This window comes from Mauremys reevesii, linkage group 2 (genome assembly GCF_016161935.1).
Source record: "Mauremys reevesii isolate NIE-2019 linkage group 2, ASM1616193v1, whole genome shotgun sequence".
Lineage (NCBI taxonomy): Eukaryota > Metazoa > Chordata > Testudines > Geoemydidae > Mauremys > Mauremys reevesii.
In genome coordinates, this window is record NC_052624.1 from 19,078,785 (window position 1) to 19,092,254 (window position 13,470).

The following is a 13,470-nucleotide window of genomic DNA, read 5'->3' on the forward strand; positions in this document are numbered from 1 at the left end:
TTTGAGATATTACACTGATTCTGTGAATATCACAAATTGAGTGTGACCCTTCTCAACCTGCGAGGTGTTTAAGGAAGGAACCTTGTGTGTGTGGAATGTCCCGTTCAGTAATGTTAATAGGAGACATCAGTACATAATTCTGAACTTCTTACCCTCTCACTCCCATTTTAGGTTCTCTGTAGTCATTCCAGCTCTTGATCTGCTGTGATGCCTTAGCATGTATAGTGTTAGGATACTCTCAAGACGCACTGAAGCACGGAGTCTGTCGGGAGTCACAATGACAATCTAAAAGGTTCTGAGAGAGAATAATTTAGGATGTATATGTTGAATTCCCTCCTTTGCATTTGAAGCATTGTTTAAATGCTGTATGGTTATGTCCTTTAGATCCATCTTTACAGGCCTAAAAGAGTGTATACTTCCTTCAGTTTGGCCATTTGTAGGTTTTTTTTTCTCTGTCAACAGGCTGTTTAATTCTGGAAAATTCAGGATTGTGTTCGTTATCTAAATTATGCTATGCGAATACTAATTGCCTGTTGAATGTTGGAAACAAAACTTGTCTCCTCTCAGCTGTGGAGCACATGTTTAGTTCTTAAAGGTAAACATAACCAGCAGTGATTAAGTTCTGCTTCATGACTACTTTTGGAGATAAAGTCAACAACTGGTAGGTAAAATAAATTGTATTAAAAGGTGTTTCTTGTTTCAGTGCCCTTGTTGCCAGTCCCAACCCAGCCAAGACCTGCTGTAGGACCCCAGAGATTTCCTGTGAGTAGCAGCTGCTGCTTCTTCTGTGATATGGATAAGCATACATTTGCAAAGAAATATTAATATAGCAAATAAAAGCTGTTCCAATGAAATATAATTTTAAGGATTTGTAAATATTGACAGTAATCTCCGCAGTTGAAAATGTTTGTTAAAAGCTTAAGGTCAATGGATTTTTGAGAGCAGAATTAATTCTATTTAACTGTAAAATATTTGAACCAGTCTCTCCAAAGGGAGAGGTATAAATGCATCTTGTCTTAGAGAACTTTTTTTCATTTAACTACTGGCATCCTTTAAAAAGGCTGTTGGGGGTGGGGGGGAAATCTCTCCGGCTAAAAAGCTCCATATTTTAATTTTTATTATAAAATCAGTGCCTTATTTTCTGCTTGCTTTAAGCATTTAAAAAGTTTCATTACTTTTTATATCAAAAATGGATTTGGCATTGAATGATACTTCCCTTCTTGCTTATCTTTGACTTCCAAAACATACTAGCCATCTTTTAGCTTTTTCTCTAAACTAATCTGACCGCCTCACTTACTGTGAGTGGATGAAGTGTGAAAAATCACTTGTTCATAGTTTTCCAGTTTGTGATATTTTTCATCTTAATTTATTGTGTTGTATCATTTTAGTTACTTACAACTGTTCACACAGAGTATCAAATCATATGAATGAGTAATTTTTGTGTAATGTTGCCTTCATTTGCCAAAACTTGGAAGCCCACACGTGCTTTTCTTGTACATGAAGCTTGTACATGGGAAAGCTAAACCTTGGTAGTATATGGAATGTGGAAGGGGGAAGTAAATGTTTGTGTATCAAAATATACTGATATACAGAGTTCATCTGTATAGAAATCAGTTGTAGCTGGAAAAGGCAGATCACAGAAAAATGTGCTGGTTTTGTGATTTCCATATGCATATAGTACGAGGATTATTTCTGTGCAGAATATTTCCTCTCAAAGATCCTTATCCAATCAATTACTTATGCTTGTTCGTTTTGTACAGAGTTACTGATAGTCATATTCATTACCATAGAATCTGTTTTATGAAGTATAAAAAATAACCTAAAACAAACTCGAGCTTTACAAAGCCTGGTTATCGTTTACCCAATTTTGTTATACTTCTGTGAAATTTCTATACTCCAGGTTACCACAATTTGACTGTGGTGTAACTAGAGGAAATACTTTTATCTGAGCAAGTCCAAGTGCAAAACAGAGTAATCTTCCTAGCATTTAAAAATGTTAATTGTAACTGTTCTTTGTGAACATTGGAATTATGTTGTATCCCTGAATCTTATATTTTGTTTTCCTGTGATATATTTTAATTGATGTGGAGCAAATTTTGAAATGAAAAGAAATAGGAGGAAGAAAGGATGTATAAATCTGTTGTATTTGACGTCCTTGAAAATGTGTTTACATCAACATACTAAAATTAGAACTTGATTTCTTTAAATAGGTTGTACGATTAGAATTTTTTAAATATTTTTTTCCTATTTCCAGGAGACAATACTAATTAACATACATATAGCAAAATAATTCATATACAGCACAACTTTTAAATGGAATAAAATAGCCAAGTTTCAGCTTACTTTTGATATAGAATTGTATTTCTCTTCTGGATAGGAATATTTTTCTCTTCTCCCCAAAAAGTTTCCCTAGAGAAAATGGGGCATCTTTCTTATGTAAACATGACACTGGTACTTGCTGTAATATTAAGTAGCTGATATTCAGAGCTAAGAAAATTCTTTTGGTTAGTCTCTTCCTATTAAGTGGAGAGGCAGTGCATTGTAGTAGACAGAGCACTGGACTGAGATTCAAGAGACCTGGGTTCTATTCCTAGCTCTGCCACTGGCCTGCTGGATAAGATCTTGAGTAAGTGACTTCCATTCTCTGTGCCTCAGTTACCTGAATCTGTAAAATAGGGCTAATGATACCGACCTCCCTTGTAAAGTGCTTTACAACTGTTTACACAGAGTACCAAAGCTGCTAGGTAATAGATAGGTATGAGTAGCATTATATATATTTCACTTTTGTTATATCAAATGTAGTATATAGCTGTTGAACTCAAGTCAAATTTACCTTCAGATTTGAAAGTTCTAGGTGTTCCATTTATCTGTTCAGCCTGTTTTCCATGAAAATAAAATATGGTGTGAAATTTGCATAATTATCAGAGGTATAACATTTTTAAAATATCTCTGTGTGGAAGAAATGCTTTTGTTACAGAGCAATTTTTTTTGCTCTGATGCATGTTAAAATCTGCAAAGATTTCTATTCTATTCTTAGTTGATGTATATTTTAACAGGTAGACCAGCAGTTAGAAAACTTTGCAAATACAGTTTAAAAAAACCTGTAAGGTTGAATAAAATGTTGTTAGAATTCCTGTAAGTCTTTATGACTGAGAGAAAGAAGTCTTTGAACTTGATTTTACTGCTCCTTTTTAGGACCACCTAAACAAAGGACATGTGTAGTCCACAAATCAAATCAGATTTTTTTGTTTTCATTTTCAAGCTGCTCACGTGTTTCTAAAAATTGTTTGGGACTGTAGTTGAATTTTTTTTAGTATATGAGAAAAGGTAATCGTTCATTTTTAAAACCTTTAGTGTTAATTCAGCCCTTCTGTAAGAGGACACAATTGTATTGACTTCAACAAAGTTGTACCAGGGCTGTGTTTCGCACATTGAGCATCATGTTATAAGAAACTGGTAGAAAGCATAATGCAGTGCTTACAATGATTGAAGTTGAGCAGTGATTGGAAATGAGACAATTGTTAAACAAATCAATTGCCACTAAATACAGGTTTTGATGCTGCATTTTCATATTCAGTTGCCAATAGTAATAAGTAAAACTTTTTAACATTTTCATCCCTACTTATTTATTTAAAGCTTTGTCCCTTGAGAGTAAGTGGGGAGAAGACATGGAATTACTTTTTTGGGCTTCTACACATTTCTTCCGGTTATTTTCTAACATATGGGGTATTACAGAATCAGAGTAAAATCTTGGAATACTCAAGGAATATATCAGATACCTCGTTGTCTAGCATTTTTCCTTTCAGTAAACAGTGACTACTTTGTTTAGTGTGCAAACAGGTCTTTATCAATAACCATATTAAACTCACTGGAAACTGAGTAGATAATGGTTCTGAGATGGGGCTGTCAGCCGAAGGCTATGGCACACTTCTACACAGGATAAATATTAAAATGATCAGTTCTGAAGAGTGCCTGTCAGTCTCTAAAAATTGCAGAAGACTCCGTAGGTTTCCATTGTATTCCATATTTTTCTTAGTGTATTAGTTTGTGGCAATAAAATTTATGCAGAGATTTTAATCAGCGTGCAGTTGACACTATTTAATTCTTCCAGTTATTTTTAAATAGTCTATTAAAAAACCCAGCACGTTAAGCTAACACATTCCACTGAGCCTTCCACTAGGTCTTATGTTATCTATGTATCTTGGGCTTTAAGCAAATTGACTTTAGCTTTTGTCTCAAAGTGCCAATCACACAGTTGTCATTTAACAAATAACTAGTATCTAAAAGCCCATTCTCTCGCAGAGGTGTGGCAACTGGGCCAAATAATCCACCGTCTCCTCATATAGCCAGTGAAATTGCTGTAGAATAAAGGTGGTAATTTGTCGTCTTCTCTGATATAAGTGGTCTAGGACTCTTGGCACGGCATTGATAAATGCCCTACGTTAGCTGTACACTGCATGGATATAATTAGTAAAGTCAAAATGTCTGAGAACTTAAAAATTGGATGGTAACAGACGGCAAATCCCAGTGATGATTGAACGTAGTGATATTCTATACAAAAAGCTCTCAGGCTCATGCTTGTACCTTTTCCCATCGCTTCACACTGACTCAGCCGACATTCTAGTGATAATCTGGGATTTTATTATATAGATAGCCCAGCCAAAGATCTGCTCTGATGACTCTGCCATTTTTGGCGAAACTGATTGAAGGCTTTACCCATGGAGCAATTAACTAGGCCTTCTGTATTTTTATTACTGTTTCTTGGCCATATTATTTTATATTACGGTAGTGCAGATATGCCAATCAAGGTTCAAGGACCCTGTTGTACTAAATGCTGTTCAAATGAATAAGACAATGACTGTGCTTGCCCCAGAGAACTCATAATTTAAGACAATAACAAAATGTAACAAGCAGATGGGTCACACTGTGGGGGTGAGGCAAAAGAAAGGGAGGAAAAGTTAAAAGTAAAAGGGGAACATCTTTCATAACTCAATGGTTTTATTATCCCTAGGTTGCCACCAGTCCAACCTGCGTGGCTTAAGATCCTCCTCAGTGGCTATAAGTTGGCATAACTTCATTGAAATATTGACTTCAGTGGAGCTCCGCCAACTTACTCCAGCTGAGGAGGCTGGCCCCAAGGTCTTCATAGGTGATGACTTGGACCTTGTGCATTTGAAAACTCTGTCAGCATCTCTCTCAAGAACCATTCTTGAACATTATTTTTGCTATTAAAGGTTCAAATTTTCCCATGACCTGGCCACTAGGACCCAACTTAACAAGAAGACATTTTACAAATGGAGTTATAAACTGTAGTGCATAGAAAAACTATCTTATAGCACTAATTGCAAGAGTACCACATTTCTGACAGGAAAACATGTTTAAATATGGTTCTTTAGAAAGCTTCTAGGCTCTGTTTTTACAGAGCTGAGACCCATGCTAGCAAAGTCTTTAAATGCTATTTGGCCAAGAAGTATAAGCAGATAAACAAGGGCAGGGGAGGGGTGAAAGCCTAGTCAGACAGTCCATCACTATAGCTTTTATTCCACAACTCCACCCAGGATAGAACAGTCATCCCCAAATACATTTTTTACTGGATTTGGACTATTCCTTGTGGTGGTCATAAATGAGTTTAAAAGTAAAAAGGGGTACTAATTAATAACTTCAACCAAAAATCCTGTCACCATAATTTCCCTCTTGTATGCCAAATCACCATCCTGTCTTCTTTCAAAACTCTCCGTAAAGTGCACTCAGTCCTTCAAGCCTGAAGGTTAATCCATTAAACATTGTATACTAAAAAGGAGAAAATATTCTGAGATTGGGCCCTCATATGGCCAGTTGAGATACTATGCTTAAATTGTGTTTTCGTAGGTCCTGATACCATTGATACAAGGACAATGTTTCCCATGTGTTGTATGACATCAGTGCTTGGCACTCACATGGCATTTTCCAGCTGTTGATTTTAAAGTGCTCTACAAAAGTTGGGTATGTGTTCTTATTCCCATTTTGGCATAAAATGGGAGAGATAAGATCTCTTGGCAGAACTCTTTCTCACTGCCAAATTAGAAAGCCCAAACAGCCAAATCAGAAGGAGATTTTTAATAATTAATAAAACAATTGCTCTGAGAAGAAGATGCAGTAGAGCCTGCCTTTTTAACTGCTGGAGGCGGAACAGAGTGGATAGCATGTACACATGTGAGAACACACCCGTCCTGTCCTTACTGGCAAGCTTGGTTCTATCTCTGAGCAAGCTGCAAACAGGATGCAGACCTTCCCATTGGAAGAATGGAAATTTTTAGGGAAGTTCAATTTTGCAGCTGGGAAAACAGGCACAAAGAAGCCAAGATTTTCCAAAATAGTTGGTTAGGCCGGGTCTACACTGGAGAGGATTGATCTAAGTTATGCAACTTCAGCTATGTGAATAACATAGCTGAAGTCGATGTACTTAGATCTACTCACCGCCATGTCTTCACTGCAGTGAGTTGACAGCTGATGCTCCCCTGTCGACTCTGTCTGCACCTCTCACTCTGGTTGAGTACCGGAGTTGACAGGAGAGTGCTCGGCAGTCGATTTATTGTGTCTAGACTAGACGCGATAAATCGATCCCCGCTGGATCGATTGCTGCCCGTTGATCCTGCGGGTAATGTAAACAAGCCCTTAGTTAGGCCCCTAAATATATATTTAGGCACCTAAATAAGAGGCCTGATTTTGAAAAGTGTAGTGCAACCAGGAGTACCCATAAGTATTTTGGAAAAGTCTACCCTAAGTGAGTTAGGTGCCTAACTTAGATGCTTTTGAAAATCCCACCCATTGACTTCAAGTTGCAAAGTCAATAGTAGGTGCTAGCTGCTCAGCACTTTTGAAGATCAGACCCATTAATTGTAGTTTTAATTTGTAATATGAATTTATTAGCTTAACAGTAGGGAATGAATTTGAAAAATTTCATGTTTAAGTGACTTGATCACGGTTGTGCAGCAAGTGAGTCATAATAACACTATATAAATACAGTATTAAATGTGTTCTGAATTTAAGCAAATGTGTTTGACACAATTGGCTAAAAAGTATTTGTTGTCTAGCAAGAACTTTAGCTTTGTGCTGAAGTAACAGCCTATGGAGCAGACTGTTTCCCCATCACACTGCTTGCTTGGTCCCATCAAGCTGCTAATGGCAGCTGGTATACTCCATCTGAGAATAGGGGACAATAGCCAGTGGTACCTATAGTTACAGATGCACTGACTGATCTCTTCTCTTTCGTTGTACTGGTCAAACTTATTTAACTCTGAAGCACAAGGTGTGTGGGGATCTCCTTAGTTGGATCTTGGAGTCATGTCCTCTCTCCACAGGCAGACCTGCACTAATTTCTTTATATTTAGGCCTTTTGTTCCCATGGAGTTAAAGTAAGGAGGCAGAGTTTGGGCCTTAGACACTTGGTGGAGAGGGTCCTCTAGAATGGAGAGGAAAGGATTGTGGGTAAGAGTAGTAGTAACTGAGGCATCTCTTTACACCACCTCTTTGGTGAATCTTTGCTTTTTTGATCCCGTTTAGATATACCCTTAGTGGTCCATGGATGCACCCCCAGTCCTTTTATTTTGAGATCCAGAAACTTTATTCTTTGATAAAACACTTGTGTACAGAGCAGAATTCAAATCCACTAAATTAAAACAGAGAATTTATAAGAATGATTTATTCAGTATAAAAATACAATTTTTAATAAAAGAAAAAGCCCTCATGCGTTCATGAACAACTTTCCACATTTCATAGTCATTTCCCCTTTCTGGTATCTTATCCATTTGTATCCCTTTCTATTTAAATACCCTTACAAAAATCACCATCATTATTAAATATTCTTTCTATTTTCTGATTGCAATATGCTTCCATATATCTCCATTACATCAGCTCTTTTTAAAAATGTCAGTATTTAAGGTTACATTTCAGATTAGTTTTGGTTCTGACATTGAACCCTTCATTGTAAACTTCTTGCTAAAAAAAAGTCTCAAGTTTCTTAAAGCAGTATCTTAAAATATACGTCGGAATATAATTGTATGTGTTATTTGTGGAAGTCCTTAAAATAGCTGTTTAAATTACTTTTCACACATTTCAGTAACTTAAGGTAATGACGCATTTTTAAACTATTAATGTTTTATCTCTCTCTTCTACCGTACATTTGCTACTTGTCTTACATTTTGAGGTCTGAGGCAAACACTGTCTAGGATTGCTAGGGCAATGCCTCAGGTGTAAACACTACTATGATACAAACAATAAATTTTGCTACTAATGTTAAAAATTCTAAGTAGCATTAGAAAGCAGAGTACAGGCTGAACTTGTGGTCCAAAACAGAAACTGAAGCTTTAGCAAATTTAGTAACAGAACTGATTTTGCGATATTATACTAAAGCATTTTTTGTTATGTAAAAATATCTTTGCTTTAGTGGATCCTAAACACTGCAACTTTTTAGGGGAATGAGGCAAAATGAAATTGTTTCCATTGTACTGGAAGTTCCAAAAAGCAAATTGAATTACATGTTATTTTCAAAATTATTTCAGATTTAATAATGAGGTGATATAAAAGTAAGGCAATCGGGGGTTTAAAAACCTACTATCTAAAGTTTTGGCTCACATTAACAAGTGTGTTACTCTTAATTCATGTCTTGCAATTTCCAGAGCAGTCTGTTATTTCTGAATGATATTCAGTGATGGGTGGTGATTAACTATTACATATTTTGTAATAGTATTTGTTTAGGAGGTAAATTACTAATGGAAATGAAAGAACACTTGTGAAAACAAGTCTACTGAACTATTTCCTCAAAATTATTCTGCTTTAGTTATGGCTTTACTATAATAACAGTAACAGTAAATGAAATTTTCACTGGATTACTGTGTAGCAACAGCAAATCACAGGTAGGGTAAAAAGCATTTTGTTTCCATTTAACAGCATACATGGTATCAGGTGGTGTTGATTGACATTTCTTGGATAGTGCTTTATATGGCATTTCATGCAAATCATGTTTGAACGAGACTGCTGCATCAAATTACATTTCTTTCAGATTATAGCCCTTGCAGATGTGAGACTGAGCTTTGTTCAACATCTAGCAAAAAGCTTTCGTTTTGAACATTTACTGTTTTCACAACTTGTCTGCAAAGCCCTGTAATTACAGCACTTAAGATAGTGAAGGAATGATGGGCATTTTCTCTTATCAGATCTATAAGTAGTAGCAAGCAGATGCAGCATGAGATCCTTCCAGCTGTCAAATATTGTCAGGCTGGCATTGAGGGAATGCAGTTTAAAATGCAGGTGACATAATACCCAACATCCTCCATTTGCTAGTAGGCTTCTGATTAATCACGATTACCATACATTATCATACCATCAAATTTAATCATATCAGTGAATTCCCATCTGCAAGAGGAGCAGCAGCAGCTAAACATGATGGTAACAGCTATTAAATAAGAGAGGAATACATGGTTTCTAAAATGCAGTAACCCTTTAACTTGTCATACTATCTCCACGGTGCACATGCTCCATAGATGTTAAAATCAAACAAACAGAATTCACATTTGTATTTCATGGTACTTGCCATATTTGGTTTGTTTGCTAACTGCTATTTCAGACTTGTGAGCATCCTGAGTTGTGGAATTAAAGATACATAGAATATTTTTTTTAAAGTTTTTTTTCCTGCATTAATGAAATCTTAGATTTTTCAATAGTTTCATTTTTTATTACCTAACTACTTAAAAGTTGCTAAAAAAATAATTTGAATGAATGCAAATTTAACTTTTCTCCCCTAAGTCTTCTTGTAAGAAAGATACAAATTTTCTAGAGGGGAAACCAGCACAAATTATTAAACATAACTATATAGCAATTAGAGGCCAATAAGGAGACTCTGATGACAAAAGTCAAGACCCCTCCTCCCCCCATAAGGAAATCCAATGAACATGTTTCACACCATTGTATCCAGGAAACAGTTGTATGAATGAATTTATCTGTCCTACAACAAACTGGATCTGCATCTGAGAGATAATGCACTGGATTAATAGAGTCTGAGTGCAGAAAAGCAGATGGGTCCCAAACCTGGAAATACGTGTGCATAACATTATGCACACAAATAGTACCAGTGAGTTCAGTGGGAGAGCTCTCACATATAAAATTACTCAGATTACTCCAGGGGGGATTCTGCATGACTGCATGCCTGGAGAAAACGCCCCCCCCTCCCCCCCCGAATTCCTGTGCTTCCCTGCAGAAAACAGCAGGGGAGCCGTGGGGGGGGGGGGGGAGAGTGTTATACTGCCATGGGTGCAGGTTTTTGGGGGGTGTTGCCCCCCTCTAAAGGGGGGGCACACGGGGTTACATGTCACTTACCCTCCCTCCCTCTCCCCCCCCCTTTTCTGCAAGCACAGAGCTTTCCAATTGAAGGAGGCTATATCTTTGCTCTGCTGACTCTGCAGCTGAATGCCCCCTCCTGGGTCCTAGTGCCAGTTGAGCTCTCCATCCCTGTGCTGGGAGCCTTCCTGTTTTCTGTGCAGCAGTGAGTGCTGGCAGTGGGGCTGGGTAAGGGGGGGTGAGGGAAATGAGGGAAGGGGGTGGATACCTGGTGTGCCTGGCACAGAGGAACAGGGCCCGGGGGTGTTTCTGGGGTAGGCCCAGCTCTTGCACTGTGTCAGGATCAGGTGCAGCCTCACTGCCAAGTCCCTGTACTGAGGGAGGTGGGAGCTTCAGGGTGATCTCCCACCTCAGTGCAGCCAGCTGTGCTCCCCACTGCCATGCTGGAGGCACATTTAATTATTGACAAATAAAAATTTGCAGAATTCCGCAGAATTTAAAAAGTATTTTGTACAGAATTTTTAATTTTTGGGGGCGCAGAATTCCCTCGGGTATCAGATGTAAGTATTGATATGGTCAGGGCTATGTAAATTACTTTCAAAATCTAGTTTCTCTGCAGAAATATAAACCAGGAATTATGTAATTTAACAACTGTATTGCAAAGTCTTAAATGTTGTTTACTTGCGTATCTCCTAGTCTAAGTCAGCTGCATTAGAAATATTAGTAGTTTGTAAAGCTGCTTTTAGTTTGGGTTTTGTTATTTGGTGGAAATAAAACATTTGTTTTCATTTTTAAAAAGACATGATCACTCCAATGTTTGTTTTGCTTTGAGGTTCTCAAATTGCTTTTATATTAGTTAAAAAAATCCCTTTGCACCACTCAGGCGGGAATAAAATGTAGAAATCCTGAATTTCTTGTATTCATGATCTGATTTAGTTCTAGTTTTTTTCAGAATTCTCACTGGTGACTTGCGGGATCACCAAGACACACCAGGTTCATAAACATGGTTAATAGTCTTCCCAATTAATAGCTTCTAATTCTAAGGAAGAAGAAAAGCTCTTAATGAAGCTTAATCTCAATAGTCCTGAAATTGAGGAATTTCTAAATGTGCTTTTCTTATTCACATGTTTGGGGACACTGATCAGTCTGAGATTTCTAATACATTGTAAATTTCCCAGCACATCAATCTTCAAAAAGATCTTTATTGTCTTTAAGCAAAGTGGTTGTTGGGTTCTTTATTGCTAATGGGAAAATTTCTGGTCTGCCACCCTAAACTTAACTGCTATTTTGTACCAGTCCTCCAGATTCTGTTCTGTGTGCTATTCCTACATTATATTGAATCTTCAATTAAACATTTCAGTGTTAGTGGTAATGGCCATCTTTAACTTTCTTATGCAAGACCCTAGAGGAGAGACTTGTAAACCAAAGATGAAATTGAAGTTGAAGCTGCAGAAGACTCACTAATTTTAAAACTAAACAGCTATACTTTTTAAAAAACATTTTGTCACATTAGGGTTTCTAATCTCATCTGAGACATTTAGAGTTGCACCTCCCTTCCTGCAGATAACCGAGGCTGTTTAGGTTTGTCCATGATGTTTCATCACTTTGCTATGCTTTTTCCCTGCTCACTGTAAATACTCTTTTTCCAGCCATGCATACAGAGCAGTGAGAGCTCAGCTTTCAAGAATCATTGTTACCATCATGGCTTTAAAGCAGGAGTTTGGGACAAGAGTGAGCAGTATTTCATGCCTTATTTACCTAAATATCCTAACATGAAATTCCTCCGTAACTCTCCTTGCCTTGCACAGATCTTCCACCCTCTCAGCCTATATAAGAGCATGGATGGAATTTTTACTGGTGTAAAGATAAAGAAACCAGGTGTTATAGCTCTTCTGGATTTTCCAACAGGATGGCTCAGACTTGGGCCTATACCTCCCAATGTGATTTCTCATGTCTTAGCATTATAAAGTGTCAAACGTATATTCCACATCTAGTGGATCACCTAATATTATTCAAGATTCCTTTAGTTTTGACTTAATTTGGACAGACATTCCCAACCTATTTTCCCATCCTGGATCTGCCTATAGTCCTACAGCTCACACAGCCCTTCTGTTTGAACCAGTTTTCCATTTCTGGAAACAGTTTGAATAGCGCTAACTATTGTGTTATGATATTTTTAACTGACTCCTGAGTGATCTGATTCTATTGAAAGTAGGTACACCTTCAATATCACGTGAATCTGTTTATTACTATAAACTATTATTATCGTCCTGCTCTTGATAAAGCCGTATAAAGGCTTAAATAAAAGGCATAGTTTAAGTATTAATTTAATTAGAGAAAATAATTATGCCACTCAGCGGGTTATTTTTTCCTCAATGCAAATGCATCACTGTAATAAGCATTAAATGGAAGCTATTGGGCAGATTAGGTCCCAAATTTAGGTGTTTAAAATAGTATTAGAATGTGTATATTATTTTTCAATTTCAGTGAATCATTCCTCATCCTAAAAACATTATGCCTAGTAAATGAGAGCCAAGTGAAATTGATTAGAAGTGTACCTCTTAAAAGCATACAGTGGTGTGTATAAATTCTACGTTAAAATCTTTTATAATGCACTCAGGGTATATAAAATGTGCCTAGTTATCCACAACAATAAGTGCTTTCTCCTAAAAGGTAGGCATTTTAGGAAAGCTTTTTGAAAAGTCTGATGACTGCTGAAATAAGAGGATTAACATCTTGTGACAGATGGCTATAGTTTTAATTGTGTCATAGGTTATAGCGGTCATTATTCTTTGCATTAAACCATATAATAAGAATTAACTGAGTGGCCCTGCTTAACTGTCAATGGGGTTCTCGTAGCTCTTTGCATTTTAAGTGAGATTAATAAATGAAAACATGTTGTAGAGCCAGGGTATAATTTATTGAAAGATTCATGAAGTTTCAATGACATTGTTAAGGTATTTAATTAGTCTCTTGAAAAAAGTATAGAGTGACCCTTTTTGGGAAGCAGATAAGTCATATAATAGCTGTTAGATCCTCTTTATTCCTTGCTTTATAAGATTAACTTTGTACTAAGCAATTTATGCTAAGTTTTCTCTTTTATTGGTAACCAAAGTTATTGGTGCTTCTTGAATAGATTATTCCAGATAACATCAT

General features: G+C 36.9%; 1 protein-coding gene across 5 annotated transcripts in view; it reads left to right on the forward strand.

Moving 5' to 3' along the window:
• The window catches only part of RBM33 (RNA binding motif protein 33), a 158,077-nt gene that overhangs the window by 65,819 nt on the left and 78,788 nt on the right, over window positions 1-13,470 (forward strand). For all 5 annotated transcript variants that reach the window (XM_039523249.1, XM_039523248.1, XM_039523251.1 and 2 more), the window contains exon 10: window positions 704-762. In XM_039523249.1, the coding sequence (XP_039379183.1) occupies window positions 704-762 (59 nt within the window). The remainder of the gene's footprint in view (window positions 1-703; window positions 763-13,470) is intronic.